Source organism: Onychomys torridus, chromosome 7 (assembly GCF_903995425.1).
Source record: "Onychomys torridus chromosome 7, mOncTor1.1, whole genome shotgun sequence".
Taxonomy (NCBI): Eukaryota; Metazoa; Chordata; class Mammalia; order Rodentia; family Cricetidae; genus Onychomys; species Onychomys torridus.
The window spans coordinates 18,234,161-18,258,205 of record NC_050449.1 but is presented as its reverse complement, the minus strand read 5'-3'; the positions used below and the strand labels follow the sequence as shown (position 1 = coordinate 18,258,205).

At 44.2% G+C, this 24,045-nt stretch overlaps 1 protein-coding gene across 1 annotated transcript in view; it reads right to left on the bottom strand.

Annotated features, from left to right (window-relative positions):
* Nucleotides 1-24,045, bottom strand: part of Bmper (BMP binding endothelial regulator) — a 250,055-nt gene that overhangs the window by 217,934 nt on the left and 8,076 nt on the right. The window contains exon 3 of the mRNA XM_036193923.1: nt 647-746. Coding sequence (XP_036049816.1) covers nt 647-746 — 100 coding nt within the window. The remainder of the gene's footprint in view (nt 1-646; nt 747-24,045) is intronic.

The window sequence follows — 24,045 nt, the reverse complement described above, 5'->3', positions numbered from 1 at the left end:
TGTGGGAACTACTCGCCACAGAAAGTTCCTGGGGCAAGTGTCAAGTGAGAGCCTGGGGCCTCGGATACTGCAGCCCCTGGCCAGGGTGGGAGGAAAGACCTGGGCTAGAGCCAACAGCAGGCGCCACTAGACGGCATTCCAGACAAGTGTGAGGGCACCAGGGCTGGGGGCAGGAGACTTGGGGGCTGCTTCAAAGACGAACGGGAGGGCAGAGATTTAATTTGGGAAGGAAAAAAATTTAATAGGAACCAAAATGATAAAATTTGGGTTTAAAGACTCCTCTGGCAGAGGAGGGCTAGACGAGTGTGGAGCCTGGAAAAACCAAGTGTTGAGACGTCTTGACAAAATACGCCCATGTGCATGTGTACAGAGCGCATAGGCATTGCGTTTGCATCTTCTCTGCCACAGCGTCTTAACAACTTGCCTCCGAGAATGTCCCAAATGTGCGGAGCTGCTTGCAGCTTCCGCCCCTCCCGCCTCCCTTCCTGGCGGCTCCTGAGCCAGTCCTGTGCACACGTGCTTCTGTTTCCCTCCTGACGCCCACCTGTGTTCCAGCCAGGAGCCAGATGGAAAGAGGGGTGAAAGAGAGAGAACTAAAGGTGCCTGCGGCAGCAGCCATCAGAAGAGGTGGCCCGAGCCCACTCACCTTTGCATCGCTCACAGCAGGCCCCCCTCTGCTTGATGGCCAGCGCACAGTCCCGTGGCAGCACAGGGCACTTCTCTCTCTTGCAAGTCACCTCTTTGTTCTAGACAAAAAGAGACAAGGGACATCGGGATCAACTCCACTCGGAATCCAAACCCACAGCTGCAGTTGCCTCTCTCCCTACCCTGCCTTCAATTTGGCAAGAACACTCCTGAGATAGCGATGGAATTTTTCTTCCCCTGGAACAGAACTGTCCCCCAGGAATACCGGACTTTAAGAAAAGTTGTGTGCTTTCGGAGATGGGGGAAGTTGAAAGACTCCAACTTCAAATGCCAGCCTCGCCCAGATAACCCCATGCTGAGGAAGAAGCGTTCCCAGCTCCGCCCTAAGGTTTCTTTTTCGTACACACTCCAGAAATGATAATATTTGTGTAAATCATATTTTGCCCATTGGCTACCTGGGCCAAGATTGCATCGTGAGAACAAAAATATTTTCTCACGGCTGTCCAACAAGCCTTAATAGTAGAATGCATTAAAATGCACCAATCCAAAGTTCCAACTCAAATAACAACCAAGTTGAGCTTTGAATCGGTTCGGTAAGAGAAAAAATAATATTCCACATGCCAAGCAGAGACACAGTCCTCAGTGTTTTATAGCTGTGGGACAGCTGTATTACATTAGCACTTATGCTAATGAAAGTGTGGTAAGCATTTGCATCTTTGGTTTTATCCCGAAAGGTTAGCTGTTAAAATGTCTTAGAAGAGATCTGAACAAGACTGCATGCTTTAACTCCACAGAAAGCAGAGAAGTGCTCTTCTTCTGATCGCAAAACCTGACCCACCAAATGAGATTTGGGCTGTAACAAAGGCTTATGATAGGCTATGTACTGTGGCTCCCATTCTGATTTAAATCCTATGTGAGACATTTTACAGAGAAGAATACCAAAGCACAACTCACTGAGGGTAGCTGGCCTTCCAGTTCTGAAGCAGTTTCAGTGGCCCCCAGAAGAATCACTCTGAAGTCACAAATGTGCACCAGCCATGCCCTAGCCTGACTTCAGGCTGTGACTACTTACAACCTTCATTTCCCAATGTGTGACAAGTTGGAGAACCACAATCCTGGCTCTGCTCAGCTTGGAACATGCCTACAGCGCTCTTCAGAAGAGGCCAGGGGAATGTACTCTGGCAACCTGAAGAAGAGGCACGTGTTCTCGGTGGACTTCAAGAGTGTAGCTCAAGAGTGGAAGGAAGGTCTCCCCAGCTCTGGTCTAGGACCCTGGAAAAGTGTGCCTGTGAGTGTGTGAGGAACAAACTGAGGGTGTGAGGTGTGCACGCGGGTGCACATTAGAATCTGAGAGCCCAAGCCAAGCTCATCTACCAAGTGAGGACCCCGGGCAGTCTAAGGGAAAATGGACCCACTTTGTGTTGCTCCCCGAATTCTTTTATACTCTAGAATTCACAAGACACTCCCAGTGTCTCACCGAAATCTGCCTAGATTGTCATCCTTCCCCAAGGAGTCGCCGAATCCTATACCCTCCCATCTCCATCACAGTCCTCCCACAGCGGGTGAGAGCGCCAGGCAGGACTGGACCCGCCTCTCAAGTTTTACTTCTCTCTAAGTCTTGCCATTGCCCCGCTCTGTTGCTTTGCTAGGCCACCTGAGGCCTACCATGGCCAGTGTGAATATTCCCAAGGTGTCTCAAGTCTGGTGGACATACCCAAAGAAAGAGCACACACCTTGGCCCCATCCTGCAAGGGCTGTTGTTGTTGCTGGGTTTGTTTTGGTTTTTGTTTGGTTGGTTTTCTCTCTCTCTCTCTCTCTCTCTCTCTCTCTCTCTCTCTCTCTCTTTCTCTCTCTTTGATTGAAGGATGGGGGTGTGATTATCATGCAATGCAGTATCTATTCTCTCTCTCCTTGTTTCCTTCTCTTTCCCTTGTTCCTTCCCTACCCCATTCCTTTCTCTTCTTTTCCTTGATTTTCCCACTGTCTGCTGTATGGTAATTACACCCACAGAGTGGACTGCATTCATTCACTCCCTCATTCAGATCCTGAGATACAGCCGGCTCCTCTTTTCACTGTATATCAGAACACGCCCATCACTGCCGAGGAGTTCCTAACAAAAGATGGGTCTGCCTCCCACCTACTGCAGCACGGATCTGAATAACATACAGAGGCCCTGGTGGCGAAGCACAGCTGTGAGAGTGTCCTTGTCCCCAGTGACAATGAGGCAGATGAAGGAGCTGTCTAGGGCTGCAGAGACAACGGGCCAGGTGCCCTGGCTCCAAGCCCTCCTACTCTTTTTGTTCTTCCCAATCATGATGGTTTCAGAAGTTACTATATCACAGCTCACATTGTTGCTTCTTAAATTTCACACATAGTTAGAATCACAATGCAAAATAAAGAGGTATATTTTTTAAATTTTAAGTAATTTCCACTGAAGGCAACAAGAGTAACTATCAGACATGTATGTATGTGTACACTGTTTTGACACACTGGCTGTGAGTTCACTAGTAAAGCATGCACCCTATTTTAACCAAGACTCCCTCATCCCAGGAAGACCATGACTGTCACAAGCAGAGTTTCTGTCTCACGCATATATAACAGTGCAGCAAACCTGGGCATGGCCCAGAGAAGGGTCCCCTAAGACCATGTCCTCTCTAAAAGGGGGAGTCCTCAGAAGAAGGGTCCCCTAAGACCATGTCCTCTCTAAAAGGGGGAGTCCTCAGAAGAAGGGTCCCCTAAGACCATGTCCTCTCTAAAAGGGGGAGTCCTCAGAAGAAGGGTCCCCTAAGAGCATGTCTGCTCTATAAAGAGGAGTCTCAGGCAGAGCTCAAACTTGCAGGACAGTCAGAGAGATGGGGAGGAGCAATCTGAGATCTGGTAAGAAGGCATACCCTCTTAAGAACTTCTAGCAAAATTAGAAAGCTGGGAGACAGTTAAAACCCATAACAGGATCCCAAGATTCATAATAAACAGCTTGTAATTATAACCCTCCATGCACAATATTCCAGGCAAATGATTTGTACAGTCACATCTGGATTTTTTTAAACTACATACACAGACAGACACTCACACCTAAACTCTAGGTATATATTGAGGGAGATAAAATTTCCTTTCTGTTTACTCTTAGAATTTTCTATGTCCTCTCAGGGGTCACATTGGAGCTGCCAGATCAGATCACGTCTTTGGAGTCTGATTGGAGCCTGGTTGGCGTGGATGTGAAGATATACGGAGAATACCAGGCCCTCAAGGAAAAAAATAATAATAAAGCTCTGAGAACACTATTGAGAAGCAGCTTCCTCATCCCATTAATTGATTGTAACAGCTACATGGGAAATTCAGACACAGGTAATTAACATTGTTTGCCTGGCTTCCTGGACTTAGACAAGACACAAAAGCCTGTCTCGTGGAGCCAGTGGCTCTGGTGAGGAGTGGCACACACAAGGCCCCATTTAAAGACGCTCTCAGCCCTACAGCACTAGAAATCATAGCTGCAGCCAGAGATTGCAACTTGTTCCGTTCAAGTTTTAATTCAGCAAACACTTTGTGCTATTGATTCGCACACAGCAGGCACTTTCCCTGATATATTTAGACTGAGCTCCGTAAGAATGGTTAAGTGCAGTCTTCTACACAGAACTTCACATCAGCCTGATTTCACAGATAAAGAAATCAGGGTGGAACACACTCCCAGGGTCAAGAAACACAAGTGAGAGGTCTAGGCACTAAGAGATCTCTGTCATGTAAATAGCTTGGAAGTGTAGCCCATTATGTAATTGTAGACACTTTGGTACATCGTGGGTATTCAGGAAACAGAGTGGAGGAAAATAGCCTCCCTGCCTGGGTCCTCCTCACAGCTTTCCATGTGTGAAATGAGCCTCTATTTCAGCAGAATCACTCCAAGGACCTGCCTCAGAGTCCTGGGACATCTACAGACACCAGCTGCTCGGAGGTGACAAGAAATGTAGGTCCAGTCAGATATAAACAGGGCCAGCCTGAAAGAAAGACTGTCATCCTCTGTTTTCCACAAATTCCAGGTGGGGTTGGAGAATCACCATTGCAAGCAAGCAGAGACAATGGTCAAAGCGCTACATTCACACAAGAAAATGGTCGGAATATAACCTAACCAACGTGTAAGAGCATACACTCACTGCTCTTTGGTTTCTCATCCTGTCTCCGTGTTTACCATTTCTAGTATCAGCCAGCTGGGGAGTTAAACCTGCATCATTCCTGTCTCCTTTTAGAAAGAAGGGCCATAGACACCTTAACATCCACAAATGCATCAAAAATAAACAAATAAATAGAATCATAGCCTTGGGATGCACCTTTAACAAGTTGTCAACATGCAAAAAGAAAAAGGGGGGGGTACAGAGAGTAAAAAAAATGAAGAAAAAAATTTACATGTCTGGCAAGAAAACTCCATAAGGACACCAGCCAAACCACAGCTCCAGCCACAGCCAAGTTCAGACAGGATGACAGCAGCCTGCTTGCTGAGTCTGACACTTGCCGCCAGATGGCAGCACGGAGCTCCCTGGTCTTAGGAGCGGCAGCCTTGAGCCTGATTCCTGCTTGCAGAACTGTCTCCTGTCTGAGAGTGGGATATGAGAACAGAAGACAGCAAAACACCAATGTGAAATATTTCTAGTTGATTCCACACCTTGCAAAAGAGAATGCGATGGAGATGTTCTTGAATATTTCCACAAATGTCTTTAAAGATTTTTTTTTTTTTCAAAACTTTTTCCAGAACCAATCCCATTATAGAATGCAGAAACTATTACCTGGTTTTTTAATCTGTGCTTTAAAAAAATATATTAACAATAATGTGGAGACAGAAACTCAGCAGCCAATAGAGTAACAATGGTAAGGGCAGGGCCATCTGCTGACAGACACTGTTATTAAATCTTGAACAGTGTCACAAGTGCCCCGCAATATGGCTGATGTGCTACTTGGTCAGCCATACTAGAGACAGGTCAGGATGCACACATCTCTTCTCCCAACATCAGTTTCCTTCTGTTTTGCCCCCCCCCGCTCCCCCACCCCCCAGCCCCCCCACCCCGTGACAGCAAGGTCTGCCCCAAGGCAAACAGCTGGCCCTCAGCAAATATGCAAATTCAAACAGCCAGACCCTTTTCCAGAAGACCAGGAGGGCTGCTAAGTTATGATTCTGGGTTTTTGGTTTTTTCTGCCCAAATGAACACTGCTCAATATGTTAATAGAGCACATAGGCCAAGGAGTACTGTGAGAGAGGGTAAAGGGCAGAGGGGGCTCTCTCCTAAGTTAGGAGTCCTTCGTTCCTTCGGTCCACCTCTCTCTCCTTCATATACACACACTGCCCTCTGCCATTTCATGGTGGTGACCTAACATGGAGAAGGGACCTATAGAAAGGCCTTCAAAAACTCCCCATCCAAATGCAGACACCTATTTTCCAAGGAAGGGAGACCAGGAGAAACTGATCCAACATCAATGAACGTATTCTCATCAGAATTTCTAGTCTCCCCATGCATGAAGTTAAATGGCTCAATTTTTCCTTGAAGAACCCCATTCTAACCCAATCCAAGCCCCCAAAGAGCCAAAGGGGATGTTATGGTACTTTTAAACGTAAGTCCCAGTTTCTCGAAGGCAATATTATACTACTTCTCATAAACAGAAGAATAATACTCGATGTTTACATAGCACCTTTCTTCTGAAGAACTCTGCAGACATTAGTTCATTAATCCTCATAGGTTTCTCAAGTTTTTCAGAGGGAGAAATGGTCCACAGTGAACTGAAGTGTCTCAGGTCCCTCAAAGAACTGGCAAGCAGTTTAGTTGAGAACTCAGTATGATTCCCAGGCCTGGATTAAGAGTCCAGGCAGGAAGGTTAGTTGCTAAGACACAGTATTAAAATTTATAGGTATGTCGTATTAGAATCAGGTTAAGTCCAACACAACCTTGAGGTTTTAGAACTAGATTAACATGTAGTCAAGCTACTTTGGGAATTTTCCAGGAAGCCCAGCCACCTGTGTCAGAGAGGTGAGGTCCTAAGCCTGTGCTGGTGGTGGAAGGCAACCATGGAAGGGTTTGGCCAGGACTTGGCAAGAATGGAGACCTCACACCTCATGTGGACCTTCAGAGGTTCTTGAATGCAGAGCTATAGACACAGGTTGAAGAAAGAAGGGTTTGAGTGGTACCCAAAGACCCACAGGGAGGAGGTTGTTTGAATGACGGTAACTAATGGCTTCCTCGGTGGAAACCATGGGCAAGAGATCCTTTGTGAAAGAGCAGGAGTGGCCACTGAGACAAGCTAGTGCCAGCCGACAGCTACTTTAGCCCTTCTCCTTGAGATAAAACTGCTCTCAGCAAATGGGAAATCCTACAGATTCCCAAAGGCAGGCATGGTGCGCTGATCCAGCCCACTGGTTGCCAATGGCAATACTAAATTTGATTCATGACTTATTATTTTAGTTACATTTTCACTTGCTTGTTCTTCATTATTGATAGTAAAAATTGACTTCCCCATAACTCTTATACAAAAAAGAGCTGGAAGAAAAAAGTGAAAGGCAGATTGCCTGCCACAAAGCCCAAGGGTACACAAATATAAGACTTGGGGTTATGTCTCAGTTCAGTGACCTTGGGTGAAGAGGAAAAGACTAGCAGGACCATCCCTCATGTGAAGAGAGTGAGACTGAAAGATCCTGAGAGCAGCATGGTCCCCGGGACTTCCCAGCTCAAACCAGTCAGGAAATGGAGGGGAGCAGGACTGTGGCCCTTACACTTTGGACCTCCAGCTTGTATCCAAAGGCAATAATTCCAGATTTTTCTCCACCCCTAACCTGAACTCCTTATGCAAATTCCTTCAGTAGCCAAGGTCACAAACCATCCCCGCCTATCTCTAGTCAAATGGTGAATGGCACAAAGTTTCCAGGCAAGAGGGTGACCTGTGACTTACCACAGGACCCTACATTTCTAGAAAAACTATAACCCAGACTTTGTGTTTGGCCCCTTTACCCTTGCAACAAGCCTTTGAGAGGCATGGTACTTGTTCAGTTTTGTGAGGAAGAAATCTTTAGCACAGAGAAGTGAAATAATCCACCAAGCTTGCACAGTGAGCCAGGGTAGAGGCTCAGTCCCAGGATTCTCTGCTAGCAAAGTATGACTTAATCACTAAAGTTCACAGCTTGGTCTGGGGCTTAGATGAACCTTTTTTCCTAGCAGCTAAGAATTTAAATGTTTGCCTTCATCAAGCATTCTCCACTTTCAGACCATTATAAACCTTGGTGTTTTATGGTTTCATTTTGAACACCAGTTTTAAAAAAAACTGAATTTTAGGAAAGACAAATTAGATCTCTGACTTAAAAACAAGGCCCAGCTTCTGAGTGCCTGGTCAACATCATTTGCAAGATGGATCAGAACCTGTACTCAGCCCTTTCAAGTCCGTTTCTCCCTCAATTCGTACTTGAGGGCGTACTTTCCCAGGAGCCTTGCAGCATCCCAGAGTCATAATTCTGGAGACTCTGTGTTCAAATGTCTTGTAAGAACATCATGCAATCCATTGTACTACATCTGGGAGTGTTGTTCTTTCTTCCCCATCTAGGCTCAGTGAATTTACCCCAGAGACCTGGACCCTGGCAAACGAGGCCTCCTCCGGCCCAGCTCACAGTACAAACTCGGGACAAAGCTGCCCTTGAAGCCAGACCATTTAAAAGACTTTATGAAGCCCACTGGGGCCCCCGATTATTTTGCAACAAGTCATATCCCATGAAGAAATTCACTTCTCTGCAACCCAGAACAGAAGGAGATTAAAAGGGAAAGGCAGGGGGGTGAGAGCAAGGAGTAAGGACCCTGCTGTTCCGTCTGGCCAGAATCGTGTCTTTTAGTACCCACATCCTCTACAAAGACGGTGTGCTGATGATATATGGCCCTCATACATCACGGAATGACAGTGTTCTCCCAATACTGTACCTTGAAAATATGACACGTGCCAGCAGAAGCAACGGGGGATTAATAAGGAGGCTCTCTTTACGTTCGAGTTCCCTAACATTTCAATTTTTTTAACAGGCTCTAGTTTGTCAGAGGGATTGTTTGGGGTCCTAGTCGGGTTTAAGGGTTCAGGTCTGGCGTTTAGTTTTTCCTTTCCAAGGAACTCTTAGAACAAAGGACCACGGGCTCCAGTACAGCTGTGATTTAAAACAGGGCAGTGTCAAACAGCCTCTTGTTCTGTTTAATCATATTTTGAAAAAGAACCAAGACATTAGAGATGGCAGAACACAAAAGAAACAACCAACAAATAAAAATAGTAGCCCAAAGAAAGTAACATAGCCTGTCTTTTATTACACAGTACGTCGTTTAAGCAAAGGTTTCCCAGCAGTCCCCCATTCACGAACCAAAACAGACTGGCTAGAGAGCAGTCAGGACTGTGACCATGGGCCCTGTCGCAGACACAGCTCTGCCACTGCACTCGAAGCAGACTGCAAAACCAAAAGGTATGCTGTGCCCTCTTCCATAGTGGACGGGAACCAAGCATGTGAAGAAAGGGGAAAAACATTGGCACCCTTCATTTATTTTGGCCAGATGTTCAAATCTCCCCCATCCCAAAGGGACTCCAACAACTGGGAAATGGAAGGAAATGGGTGATGCAGAGTACTCCCCAAAGACTCCTAACTTGGGAAGAATTTGCAAACTAGGGGTGAGGGGAGTGGACCCTGCAAAGGAATGTGGCTTCATGCACAAGGGGCCCTGGGGCCTCTCCTAACACCTCTGATTATTTTACACTGCTGGGCACCCTTCAGCACATGGTGGATAATGAATTGGCTTCTTCCCCTGCCCCAAAAGAAAACAGTTAAGAGGGGGCTATGAAATCCTAGGCATGGCCCTATGGCTTTCTCAGAATTTCCGTCACAGAGGAGATGATGGGCCGTACTGGGTGATCTAGTTCCAGCTATCAGCAGGATCACAGAAGACAAAGCATTCTTCTGTGAGGGCTAACAGGGGTATGGAGGGAGTGTAGAGTGAGGATAGAGATTTTGGGGTGCAGAAAGATTGTACGAGCCAGAGGATCTTGGAGTTTGCTGTGCGGTTGTGTCTCCTAGCAATGTCAGAACCTTAACCCACAAAGTCACACCAACATGACTGCCTAGACAAGAACACTAACAGTAGACATGCCAATGTGGATGGGCAAAGCCTGTGAAGCCTCAACCTACCCAAAGATCTACAGGCCTCTAAGGGATGCTCAGAGCAGGAGAAATAGTCTTCCCCAGGGAGGAGCACACTAATCAGTTATCCAATACCAAATGGTCAGCCCTGGAAATATACATACCAGTAATATTATACAGACTGGACACATTGTATTTATGAATTTATAAATATGTAATACATGTTTGTAACAACAATTAGTGGAAAAAAGAGGCCATGAATTTGAAAGAGAGCTGGGGGGGGTAATATGAGGTGGTTTGAAAGGGGGAAATGGCATAATTATATTATAGTCTCAAAGTAATTGTAATAATAAAAAAGCAATTCCATAGGAAAGCAGCAAATGTGACAATAAAGATGACAGTAACCACAGTACTTTAAAGGCCCCTTTCCTGAGTTACGTAGTATCAGAAGCTGGGTTCTCTGGTATAAAAAGTCTATTGACAAAGTCACCCTTGGAGGACTGAGCTCCTTGATGTCGGCACCTATCTCCTCAACCTAAGTCTCCAAGTATTCCCATCCCTGTGGGTCAACAGCCAGCCCCAGGGCAGATGAAACACAGGACTCTTTGAGGATCACCCAGGGAAAGTCTGAGCTCTATGGGAGTTACAAAAGTACCTGATCCTGACAAGTGAACAGAGCTGACATCCTTGGGAAATGTCAGGGTGGAGAAACCCATCTGTCATTTTGACAAAGTAACTCTCTGGTCACCGGCGAGACATTTTTAAAGACATCTGCACAATTGACCCCGACCACCAGCAATCACTGAGCCTTTCAAAGGTCCCTGTGGGACAGAAGGCCCAGTTGGTTGTGGCCTAGACACTCGAGTCCTGCCTCCATGTCATTGTTACAGCAATGTGGTGCCCCAAATGCTAGGAAGATCCCTGGCCCCAGGCTGCACAGAGTTGGCACTAACTCAGAACGTACGCAGTCCGTCTGAGTAACACCAGGCAGAAGAGCAAGAGGCCACGAGCAGCTCGAAGTCCAGAAAACCCCAGCCTCAGACAGCCTCCCCATATGCGGGCCATTCTGACTGGAGTCACTCTGACTCATCCTCCACGGCCATTAGCAGCGTGTTCTCTCCACTCAAGCTTTCCCAAGGGCACAGGCAGATGTCAGGAAGAACTGGAGAAACCACAGGCCTATTTCATGGGCTTAGAATGTCATTTTAATCTACTAGTTTCCATTTCCAAATCATCAGCAAGAGCCAAATTAGCACATACTCAGTTTCTGAGATTAAAGGTGTTATGAAAAAATAGAAAAGGCTGGATACCTGGAGAAGCATTCTTTATGTAGACCTATGCTGGGGGGATTCTTATGTATATCATTTTTAAAAAATCAACCCTGGTTACCATTCCCAACCATTCCTCTTGACAAAGCCTTAGTCTCAAGGCAGCTTCTCAGCATTGACATATCTACAGACAAAATCATCAGTAAAAAACAATCGGCCTTTAGAGCTGTGATGTTTGGGCTATAAGCTTATTTTCCTGTGGATTAAACACTCCCACTGCATAATTCACTCTATCTGACTAAAGAAAAAAAAATGAGTCTATTTAACAAATATTTTTGAGGCCCTGCTGTGAGCCAGGCATTTTGCCAGGATTTGCTGGGAACAGAAAATATGAATCAGATACATCTTCTGCCCTAGAAGAGCTTACAGTCCAAGAGACATGGGGCGGAGCATGAACTCAGCAAAAGTATCTCCGGTGCTGCAACAGAAGTGGTCAGCAGCCCTGCTCACTCACCCATCATGGAGGAAAAGACATGACAACCCAATTCTACCACCAAAACCTCTGCGATCACCCCAGGCATCCTACTTCTTTAGACACTTCGTGGGCCATTGAATGAGCCTTTAAACTGTTCTATTATACAATTATCTCACTGATATAGAATGTGACCTTTATATGTCACCCTTTGGGACTCACAACCCACAAATTAACCTTCTTCCAGGCCAGCACTGTAGCCCACTCCAACAAAGGAGCAGCAACACAGCTCAGAATCACCTGTGCTATAGCAATTTGCTTTACAGATACATGGAGAAATAAGGAGAGCTCATCCCAGGTAACTGTTTTCTTGTTGAAATTACAATAATTAGCGTGCTTTATCAGTATATATACTTATAACATGTTTTAAGTAAAATATAAGCTACAAAGTGGATTTTAATTAACATTTCAAAATCAACAATTATGAGCTGTAGCATGTACTCTTGAAATACATTTTCATATGATATTCCTTGGTTTACCATGGAATTATGCCTGAATAAATACTCCAAATAGAAAATGCATTTACTACAATCATGATATTATGAGATATAGTACAATAGTAGAGTATTGCCCCACACACACATACTGCATTGTTGTCTGGAAGCCAAATGCACCCTAAAAAATTATCCATCATATATTACTAGCCCAGGAAAACATCCAAATTCAAGACATGAAATGTAGCTTCTACTGAACATATACTGGTTTTGTAAAGCAGGAAACTAATAAATGAAAAAAAAAAAATAAGTAAACCATCTTAAGCTGGAATCGTCTACAATTTTTTCTTCCTATATTACATAGATTGTTGTGACTACAAGAGCGTTTGTTAGAATAACTTCTTATTTTTCAGTGCATCTACCACTTTCCCAGCATCAAGCATGATCACAAGTTAATGTGATCTGTGAGAACCAGTAACCGTGGTGCAAAGCAGCAGGGTTTACAGTAGAAAGGCAAGCTGCTCCTAATCTATTATTAAAGAAGAGGATTACTTAGATCAAATTACTGAATCACAAGCATTAAGTGTAAATGGCATAAACTCATTCCTCAAATAGATATGGACTAATTGAGCTTATCACTAAGCTACACACTGTGGGTACATTAACCATCATGTCCTCACACAGCAGACATTCTAGCGGGGAAGACTTAAGGGAACAAGTATTTACATGATATAGTAGGTACTGGGGAGAGTTCTGAAGAAAATAAATCAGGACAGAGGAAAAGAATGACATCAAGTGCCATTATATGGAAGAGTAATTTTAAAATGTCCCTCTAAGATGGGAATATTTTCTCAGAGACCTTCCTTAGCAAAGAAATAAGATCGAGTAAAAATACAGGATACATTTGTTCCAGACACAGAACAGGACAGGTGCAAAATGCTCTGGACAGGGGGTCATGCGTGCTAAGTGAAGAACCAAGGAGGCAGCTGGACTAGCAAAGAAAGGGGGTGAGTTAAAAAAAATGGCATTCTGAGCCAAATTGCGTAAGACTATAGACTATTTTTCAAATTTGACTTAGTGAGATGAAATGCTACCAGTTGGTTTGCTCATATATATTTTTTCTAATTTTCTGATTTTTTAAAAATGTGTGTGTTTTGCCTGCATGTGCCTGTACCACATGCATACCTGATACATGCTAAGGCTAGAATAGGGTGTTAGACCCCTAGGACTAGAGTTACAGATGGTTGTAAGTCATCATGGAAGTGCTGGGAATCAGACCAGGTCCTCTGCAAGAGCAGCAAGTGCTCTTAACTGCTGAGTCATCTCTTGGGCCCCATTTTGTTAAAGTTACATGTCTATTTGTGTATGGGTGTGAACACACATGGAAGTGTACAACATGTGTTTTGCATATATGAGGAGGTCAGAGGACAACTTTTGAGGGTCAGTTCTTTCTTCCTACCACATGGGTTCCAGGGATCAAACCTGGGTTGTCATCCTTGACAGCAGTGCTTTGACTCACTGAGCCATCTCGTCAGTCCCCACATATACTTTTAAGGTTTGGCTTTTGCCACAGGATGCAATAGAAAGGAATCAAGGACTATGGACCAAGTGGCTGGTGGGCTGAGTCAATAAGCACTGTAATGGACATTAACGCCTGAGTGACCTAGGCTGGGGAGTATTGAAACATGACCTCCTAATCCATTGCTTCAAGGTGAGATTCCACTAGCCATCCAAATGGAGATACTAAGTGAATATGTAGGTAGATGATTCAGGATTTGGGGAATGAGGGGAATGAGGACATAAGTGTGTGAACTATCAGCATTTTCAATAATATACAAAGTAGTATAGAGAATGAAAAAAACATCTTGGCTGAGTCGTGCCAAGATGGTTTAAGAAGATAAATATCCATTACAAAAAGGTTAGTCAACTAATCAGAACCCTAATCAACCTCTCAAATGCTAAGGAAGTTCAGTGCATGTGGGTTCTTAGGTACACAGACACATAGGTACGTGTGTGCATTTACATATGTGACCACTGGTTGGGGTTATGGTACTAATTCAGTGATCACCACAAACCACCTACCACCTACCCCCAACCTACCAAGCAAGCACCTACCACCACCCAAGTACCTAGATACCAAGGTTGGAGCCAAACATTCATCAAAGAGACTGTCTTGACAACTACAGGTCACACCTTCCCCTTATGTAATCACCACACCTGGCAGCTGTCTATGAGGAAACAGATTTGAATTTAGAGATATTCTGATTGGCCAGAAGTACTGAAAATACCAAGGAAAAGTTTTAGAATTAATACCCCCAAACAAGAGAGCTCAGATTCACTAGTAGGCCAAGTGGGTATTAAAAACAATGCAGGTTGTGAGAGAGCACTGGGCATATAGGAATAATGGAAAGTGTTGAGAGAGAAAATTTCTCAGTGTGAATTTCTCTTCTCAGCTTTACAAAGCCCTCAAGCCAAAATGCTACAACTTTCGGAGACCACAGTCAAACCCTGCTTTCAATTTCTGATCCTAAGATATATGACTCAAAACTAAGACCATGATACTCATCTGTAACAGAGCCAGAGCTCCAAGAAAAATCCTGTGCTCTCAGTTATCCTCAGCCAGGAAGCGGGGGAGCCAAGACCCCACAAGCAACTTGGGACTCATTCGAGAAGCCAGTGAGAGGCAGAGCCTTGAGGAGAAGCTGAACTAGGGATATGTTGCAACTTTGGGATCAGTTCTCCTCTACCCTTTCAACATAATCTTCCCTCCCACATACTGGAAGGCTGTTAGAATTTCTCCAGACCTTTCTTTTTGCTAGGCTAAATTATATTAGCAACTATCATTAATGAAAAATGTTTACTGAGGCCTCACCTGGCCACTTGACTCTCTTCTGATCTAGCCCATTAGCTATACCCAGCCATTCCACTTTACCCCTGCACTGGCTCTTCCCCAGATCATCCATGGCCAAGGTCAGTCAGCTCCACACAGCACACTCTGTCCACACCAATGTCCCACCACCATGTTGCCAACAGAAAGAACATATACCATCTCCACCATACTGCCAACAGGGAGAACATACATCATCTCCACCATGTTGTCAACAGGGAGAACATACATCATCTCCACCAGGTTGTCAACAGAGAGAACATACACCATCTCCACCATGTTGCCAACAGAGAGAACATATACCATCATCTCTGATGCCTGTCTGTACATTTCAGCTTGCTAGCTGCAGCTAAGAACTAAAAATTGAGACTTGAAAAAACAATACATGGGGGGGGGGTGGCTGGAGAGATTGCTCAGAGGTTAAGAGCACCGACTGCTCTTCCAGAGGTCCTGAGTTCAATTCCCAGCAACCACATGGTGGCTCACAACCATCTGTAATGAGATCTGGCATCCTCTTATGTATACATAATAAATAAATAAATCTTTTTAAAAAAACAATACATAAAAATTAGGAAAGTGGTGACCTCATGGAAATGCTGGGCTAATATCAGAGAAAGAAATAACACAGTGAAGAACAATGACAGGGATAATAAAGGTGAGACTCAGAAGCAATAGAATGTCAGGGTGATTTAATTTTTTCTTAAATTATCATTAAATTTACTAATAAACATCTACCAATGTGACCAACATCTAAGTGACCAGTGACTTGAAGGAGAACAAGTCAGCTTGATTTCACGCTCAGCCTGAGCAAAGAAAAGGAAGTGTAGATAGGAGGAGGAAAGCCAAGGGAAAGAGAGAAAGAGCAAGAATTGCCAGGTTGGCTCAGCTCTAGTCAAGAAGGTCTTTGCTACATCCAGAAAGAATTGCCAATAGAAGGAAGTGGCCTCCTGTGGTTGCTCTGAGGGTTTTAGAGGTTGGGGAGGGGGGGTCTCTAACCCCTGCCTCACCTGGCCCTCTACTCCTTGTGACTTGTCTCTCAGCCATCCAGGTGCTGCTGAATCCCAGCAGACAGTCATAAAACACTGGATGTTTGGTCAAGTTGCTACATCTAGCTGCCTCATCCTGAAGAAGCAACAAACAGACATCACATCAGCTTCATCATGCAGCTGCTGACCATCATGGAAAGACCACAGAAAACAGAGCATCCCCCTTGGGAACCCAGCACATGAAAGAGCTGGCGTCAACCCAGGAGGACAGTCCATCCCACCCAAAGGCGCCAGGGAGGGTTCTATCTAACTGACCCAGGAGACTGCTAAACATATACTCCCCAATGAATTAGTTTGGTGGGCCCCTCTCACTGAGCCCTGGGGCCTTTTCTCAGCCTTTGTGGTTGGAAAAGGCTCCCAGTAGAGTCTGCTCAGGATTGGAGCAGAATTCTGGTACTTGAACTGTCCTTCCCAGTTTACAGTGGTTGCAATGTGATTTGCTTTTGTGTGCCTTAGTTACCTGAACAGTGAAGTCAGTTTCTGGAGAAACCCTGTCCTTGCTCACAAGGTGGCTTTGAGGAAAATTCAGTTCAGACTGTCCCCAGATTGCAAACACAGACTTGACTCTCCAAATTTCAAGTTTGCAAGGCCATTATTCTGCAGGCTTTAGGGCTCATGGGACATAGACACTATTCGTGTCCTGGAGTAGCATATTATCCTGCAAAGGAGACAACTAGCTATGTAACTCAAAACTTCAGAGGCCGCAGTAGGAGAGTTATGATAAAAGCTTTCTACATACAGGCTTTGAAGACCAAATGATTAATTTCAAGTGAAAAACCAGAGATTTGATAGAGACAATATGGAAGAGAAAACAGATTCTTCAATAACTATGATTAATGTACAAGAGAAATGTGGGAAAAGTCTCACAGAAGTGATGTGATATAAATGATAGTCTATTACGAAGCTATTTAACAGTGACAGTCTCCATTGTACCCAAACATGACTTAAATATGGAAATAAAAACTTATATTTACAGTTGCATCTTTTCCTTTCTATTAAGCTTCCTTCCATTGAGGAGAATTTTTGTTTTAATTAGCCCTTGCATTAAAAGGCACCAGAAGGGTTTGTTTGAATTTCATATTCTCCAGTGTCTTGGTGGAAAGTGTGCTTTCTGGCAGGTCCCCTCAGTGGTGCCTGTGCACACTAAAATGAAAGAGGCCCCACTGCTTGAGTCTGGTGGGACAATTGAGGATGAAGGCAAGGTTCTCACTGTGGACTATTAATGACCTGCAACCGTGAGGGAAGACAGGGAGTCAAAACTGAAGTGTGTCAGGAAGAAGGGGTAGGGGCTACCACTGGCCACAACACAGTCAATTATTGCTGGTGTTCAAAATACGTTTCTCAGGGCCTCAAACTACATATACTGGTCCCATCACACACTCACACCTACATTCTAGACCCTCAAATAATAGTCTGCAAACTAAAATATTACATTAGCTGCACCTATACACACATACATAAATACATGCATCTCATCAGGCAAAGAGGCATAGTTTGCTCTAGACAATTAACTATGACAGCCAGAGTTAGTATCTTGGGCTTGTACATATTAATCAACTTTCAAAGAATTCAAAAACAATAAAAGATATCTAAGTTCAAAACTTTCTCAAACATAATTTAATCTCTTTTTTGTTCGTGTAAAAACTGTTTCTTCAATCTTGCAGAGCCTTGGGGCATTATTAACATAAATGCTCAATAAATATGCAGTGAGTTTAATGAGCAGCCATCGATCATTCTCCTGCTTTAGTCTTGCAATCCAATTCCCATATGCCCTGCAGAGGCTAGAGCATGTGCTGTACCACAGAGCTGAGAACATCTCCTCCCTCTCCCCCACCCTCCCGACACACTGCCCTGTAGTTCTCAGATGGGGCTAGAGGATGTAAAGAGCACAGATTTGGAGCAGAATATTCAGAGACTGAGACATGCTTTGCTGTATCACAGACTGAGAAACATTTTACTGTATCTTCACATTTTGTTTTAGTTCATGAATCTGGTCAAAACTCAGTCTGAACTCAAGTACATTGCAATAACCTGTCAGGATAGATATGTGCATTTAAAAAGTCCCAGGGTTGGAGCTAGAGAGATGACTTAGTGGTTAGGAACACCAACTGCTCTTGTAGAGGACCAGAGGTCCTCCTAGGGCAGCATGCAGCCACCTGTAACTCCAGCCCCAGTGACATCAGATGCTTCTGGCTGGTGAAGACGCATGCACTCTCACACACATACTCTTCCCATTCATGCAAAGGGTTAAAAATAGATAAATTCCTTTTCCTAACCTTGAAAGATCTTCAAAAATATATATTAGGTAGAATCACATGAAATTGCCGTATCAGCAATATAAGATAAATATCAAAAATCTCATAACAGCAAGATTTGAGAGCTTTGTATTTCTAGACCAAACAAATGAGCACCCAAATACATATTTTCTTAATATGTCTTTGCTTTTGCTCAGGATGAAATGGGGGATGCACTGTTTTTTACTAAAACCCAAATATCCTGTGCCCAGGGAGGAAAAGGAAGCCAGCCTGCTGCCTGGTCACACAGTTGGTCCTGGAGATGTACACTGTCCCAGCAAAGGAAAGGGACTGTCCCTCCTGAAGCAGACCAAGACCAAGGAGACACACAAAGAAGGCAAGTCATTTCCTGCCAGCCAGCTCTCCTCTAGACTAGATTCTCACTTCAGTCACCACCATGAGCCCTCACTAGTGCACACCCATGTGCTAACGGGGCTCCAGCAAATCTGCTGGCTCCCACGAGGCACCAGAATCACTACTTCACATGGACCTGGAAACAGGAAATAGCCACAACTCAGAACCTAAGAGGACCAATTCCCCACAGAGACATAAACATGGTGGATCCCAACTGTTCTGAAACAGCAGCTCCCAAGTAGGAGAATGTCTGCTTCATCTTTCATGTCTTCTCATTCATAAAAGCAGTGTCCCTTGAGACCACAGTATACTGCTTCCATGAATGTCTCCATACTTCTGCTTTTACACAATGAATGCAGAAAGCAGGAAAGACCAAGTGGGCTGTGCTTGGAATCTTTTAGGGTAGTGGTTCTCAACCTTTGGGTCATGTCCCCTATAGGGGTCGCATATCAGATATCCTACATATCAAATATTTGTGTTACAATTCATAACAGTAGCAACATTACAGTTATGAAATAGCAATGAAATAATTTTATGGTTGGGGGATCATCACAACATGAGGATCTGCACTAAAGGGTCGCAGCATTAGGAAGGTTGAGAACTATAGCTTTAGGGAAATACAAGAATATACCAGGTAGTGGAGTGTTGCAGAGGCAGAAGCTTTGATCCCAATCTGGGTTACTGATATAATGCTGGTCTACATTCTAAGCCAAGAGAGACTGATTTTCCTATCTTGGTACAAACGGCAGTTAAATCAGGAAATAAAATAGAAAGTAGTATTGTTCACCATGATGCTTTAAGAGCAAACACGGGGAAGAATGAAGATGTCATGAAGTGGTGATGTTAATTCTGAAATTCATAGATTAAACCCCAAAGAAACCTCAGAAGACAGGCTTCAAAAGCTTTTGAGAAAATATTTAAGAAAATGTCCAGATAAAGATGCTAGCGACCTCTCACTGGGGTCCAAAGAAATGGAAGAGCAGCTTCAGGTCTTCTGGTTTGTATGACTCCTTTCCATGGCCCAGCAGGTCTCTCCTGGAAACAAGCCTCCTGTGGCCACCCACAACATCCAAAGGTCAGCAGCTGGATTAGAGAGACCACTGCACCTAATTACAATGCCAATCTGTGCTTATAACACCAGCAGCCACAAGGAACCATCTAGCCAAATCTACTTATTTGACCAAAAATAGCCCCTGTGGGTTCCTATAGAATAGAATATGATGCTCACAATAGTCCTGAGTTCTTCCTTATGGGTTAGAATGTGATGTTCACAACAGTCCTGAGTTCCTGTAGGTTAGAACATAATTTTCACTATATTCCTGTGTTCCTGTAGTTTAGAACATGATATTCACAATAGTCCTGATTTCCAGTATTACTCTCCTCATTGAAGCAACCTCAGGGTAACGTCACTCAGAGGCATTTTATGATAATTCCATCGAAGCAATGCATTTGGGGGACGTGCTGTGGTCAGTAAAGGTAACACTCTCCCACCCTCTCATTTTCCCTTATTATGTTACCTACATGGAACTTTAAAATTGCCATTTGTTTTACAGATCTGTGAAATTCTTATTTCAAAGACCTGGGTTAGTCCCACCCATCACCTAACATTGAAAAAAACTTAACAGTCCATTACACTACGGGACATGTACATACAATAAGGCCTTTGTCCTTCAAAGAAAAACATAAATTTCAACAGAGTCAGCTTCCAGAAGCCAAGGGAACTGACATCCAAAAGCTAATGTAAACACCAAGGCCTGTGTCAAAATTTCGAAGTTAGCTTCACTGATAGGGCTGGAGGTGGCTGGGCTTTGAGGGCCAGCCACTGGACTGGGGGCATTTCCTCTGTGACGCTTGGTGGAAGAAACTGCCTGTCCTGCAGCTCCTGCCTTGTCAGCAACCACTCTGCTCTTGACAGCAGGATATTCCTACAAGAGGGATCATTCCCTTCATCACAATACAAACACCTCTTAATGTCTAAGAGAGTCTGTATTTTCAAATACAACTACATTTGCTTTTTAAGGGGGGTGCGTGTTGTTCTAATGATTATTTAGCATGTTGTTAATAGAGGAGGGTGACCTTTTGTGACAAGCTTTCTGGGAGAGTCATGTTTTGGAACGTGGAGTTCCATTCTGGGGAGAGCCATCCCAAGTGTTAACCTAAACTATAAACAGGAAACTCCAGCCCTCCCCCCACTCAAGTCTCAAGGTTCTGGACCTCTCAGTGACGCTTTAGGGAAGTTGGAAAGATCATGACAAGTTCTTCAGAACTTTATCCCTTAAGGCAGGAACTCAACCAAGTTCTGCATACAGGAAACATACAACACATGCATGGAAGGAAGAAAGGGGGTGCTCCGGGAGAGAGAGCAAGGTCAGAGCAGCATATGTGTGCTGGGTCCACATGCTCACATTCAGCTAAGTTACTCTGGTCTGAGCTCTGTGTAGAACAAGACCCTATGCTACTGCGGTACACAGTCAAGCGGACCATATCACACTCTCTCCAAGGCCTGCTCAGTGCTGAATTTCACTTTATGCCTCCTGCCTGCCTCTTCCTGATGCAGTGGCAAATACCACCAAAGGACAACTGGGTCTCACTGAACAGTCCACACTCATTAGTTGTCAAAGTTAGACACAGATCAAGCAAGTGAACGCTTCAGAATGAGAAACCAAGCAAACCACCTTGCCAACCTCCAAATACGCTGGGGCTTCCTGTCTGTGTACAAAAAGGACACCAAAGATACCTTCCCTTGAGACCCACTGTCTACCCTGAGCAAATTCAGAGGGAACACAATTCCCAGGCATTGACAATCAATTGTATTAGGAATCCAAGCATTTCTTAGAAGGATCCCTGACAGTGATTCCACACACTCCCAGATGGGAGCCTTTCCCACAGTCCAGAACAGGTTTAGAGAATTTACATATTTTAACTCACACCCTGGTGTGAAAGACCATCACCATGAAGAGGAGGCTGTCAAGATACAGAAATATTCCACAACTTACCTAAAGCCACATAATCATTAAGGGCTAGAGTTTAGAACTATTCTGCGATTCCTAAGGCATGTGCTTAATAAATTTTGAGCCCAAACCTGGCTTATGGCATAATATAGTTGGCCCTCCACATCCATGGGGTAAAAGTAATCTAGATATAATTTAAGGCATACAGGAGGCTGTGCATGAGTTATAGGCAAATGCTCTCCAACTTTATATAAGGGGCATAAGCATCCAAGGCACCCAGGAGATGTCACATTTTTTTTTTGGGGGGGGGCTGTTGAGACAGGGTTTCTCTGTGTAGCTTTGCGCCTTTCCTGGAACTCACTTGGTAGCCCAGGCTGGCTTTGAACTCACAAAGATCCACCTGCCTTTGCCTCCTGAGTGCCGGGATTAAAGGCCTGCGCCACCACTGCCCAGCTGAGATGTCATATTTTTTAAAAAGTCTTTGCCTTTAGTAATAATCCCCTTGACACTGTTTACACAAAGGGCTTTCACAAACATCATCTCATTGAACCCACCAATTGAAATGACACTTACAGCCTCAGCGACTTTCCCAGAGCCCACAACTAAGGATCAGAGAGATGTTAAGTAACAGATAACTTCTAACTGACCTGGGTAAAACTTGATCCCACGCCCTCAGACACAAAATCACCCAGCAATGCTGTATATCACTGGTAAAAAAAAAAAAAAAAAAAAAAAAAAAATGAGCATTAAAATTTTTGTGAGCAAAGAACATATTTTGACTTGAAGACTTAGATTTTAAGATATTAAATCATATCATAATATTTTTAAAGCACCATTAACAATTTAATAGAGCAAACTTAAATGTTTATAATGGTAAGTTTTAATATTACTCAGACTCTTTTATATTGTTGTTCTTATTCCTAAGAAAAGAAATATGCCTCTGTGTGGCCTGATTCATTCTTCATTTAACCATAAAAACATTCCAAAACATGCTTAAAAGGTATATTACCTCTGTCCGTGAAATTAGTTTTGTTTTGGTACCTTTTAAATTTTCATGTGGTATTTATCTATTCACTTTCGGTAAGATCTTTTAAAATCAAAGTTGGGAAATATTGAGATCTTTGCATTAATTTTTCAAAATCCCTATGGCAATCTTAGCTTTGGATTATTGACAACAGGGTTCCAAGCAAATCCCTTGTATGGTCAATTCAACCTCCTAAGCAAATGCACAGCAGCTCTCTGGCGGAGGAGGACCATTCCTTGTCGCAGACAGTCCAGGGTAATGATGAGAAAGTCCCCACTTTGTAATGTCCTTAAATTATCAGTGTAATTTTCTTCCCTAGTTCATCACTCTGGTCTTTGTCTTCTCAGACGCTTTCACCTTGCCCCCTGCCTTTCACCTTCTCTTCCTGCTTCCATAACTATAGTCTGCTTCAATTATGTAAGGATCACCTTATGTATTTTTCTGTCAAGATGGCCCTCCTGGTTAACATTGCAGATTCAGGTTTTAAAATCTCCATTCAAAGCCCAAGCATGTGTCCCTAGTGTTTATTTCTATGAAGACAATCACCCAGTCCTGATCTCTCTACAGATCAAGATGCAAGATGCACATTTTAAGAGCCTATGGGGCGTTTTCAAAATGCCTCTTTCCAGGAGACAGTTGCTAATGTCTTAGGTCATCAGTGAAACTGAGCTGGAGAGATAGCTCAGTGGTTAGGAGTACTTGCTCCTCTTCCAGAGGACCAGAGTTCAATTCCCAGCACCCACACGATGCCTCTCATCTGTCTGCCATTCCAGCTTCAAGGGATTCAACACTTGTGGCTTGCAATGATGCCTGCACTCGTGCATATCCCTATGGTAACCAATTTGCTCAATGTGTGACCCTGCAGTAGAGCACAGTATCTCTGTAAGAGTGAGGAGAGACCGGCACCCCAAAAAGGGTTTCATTGGGGGGGGGGGTCCTGAGGGCAAACCATTGTTTATCCTAGCAGCAGTGCTAAATGCTGAGCAAGTGGTTGCACAACACTGACAGCCCCCATGCCGTTCACCCCACCAGGGCACTGGTGGGAGTATTCTCCCAACACTGACTTCTCACCACACCTCCTTTCTGTCCCCACTACACGCCATGCAATGCTTGCTGTCTGTCACCTGACCACACCACAGCTCTGCAGTCTGCTTTCTAGACTCGGGCCTCTCCACTCTAAACATCTGCCACAAGAGCTCCTACAGGCATTTAAATGACACATCTTATTGTTTCATGTGGCTTGCAAGAATGTTAAACGGCCCCTTCTGACCCCAATAACATGTGCGGGACTTTTTTCCTTATTATGACATGCAAGAGCTCCCAGGCTGGTTCATTTAGAGCTCTTACCTCCGGTTCCAGCGGAGCCTCAGGAGCCTTGGACTGGCTCTTCCCACAACCCAAGCACACACTGCTCTTCCTCCTGCAATGCTTTGCCCAGACTGTGTTAGCAGCCCCTGCCTCCACCAAGGTCTCACCACTGCAATGC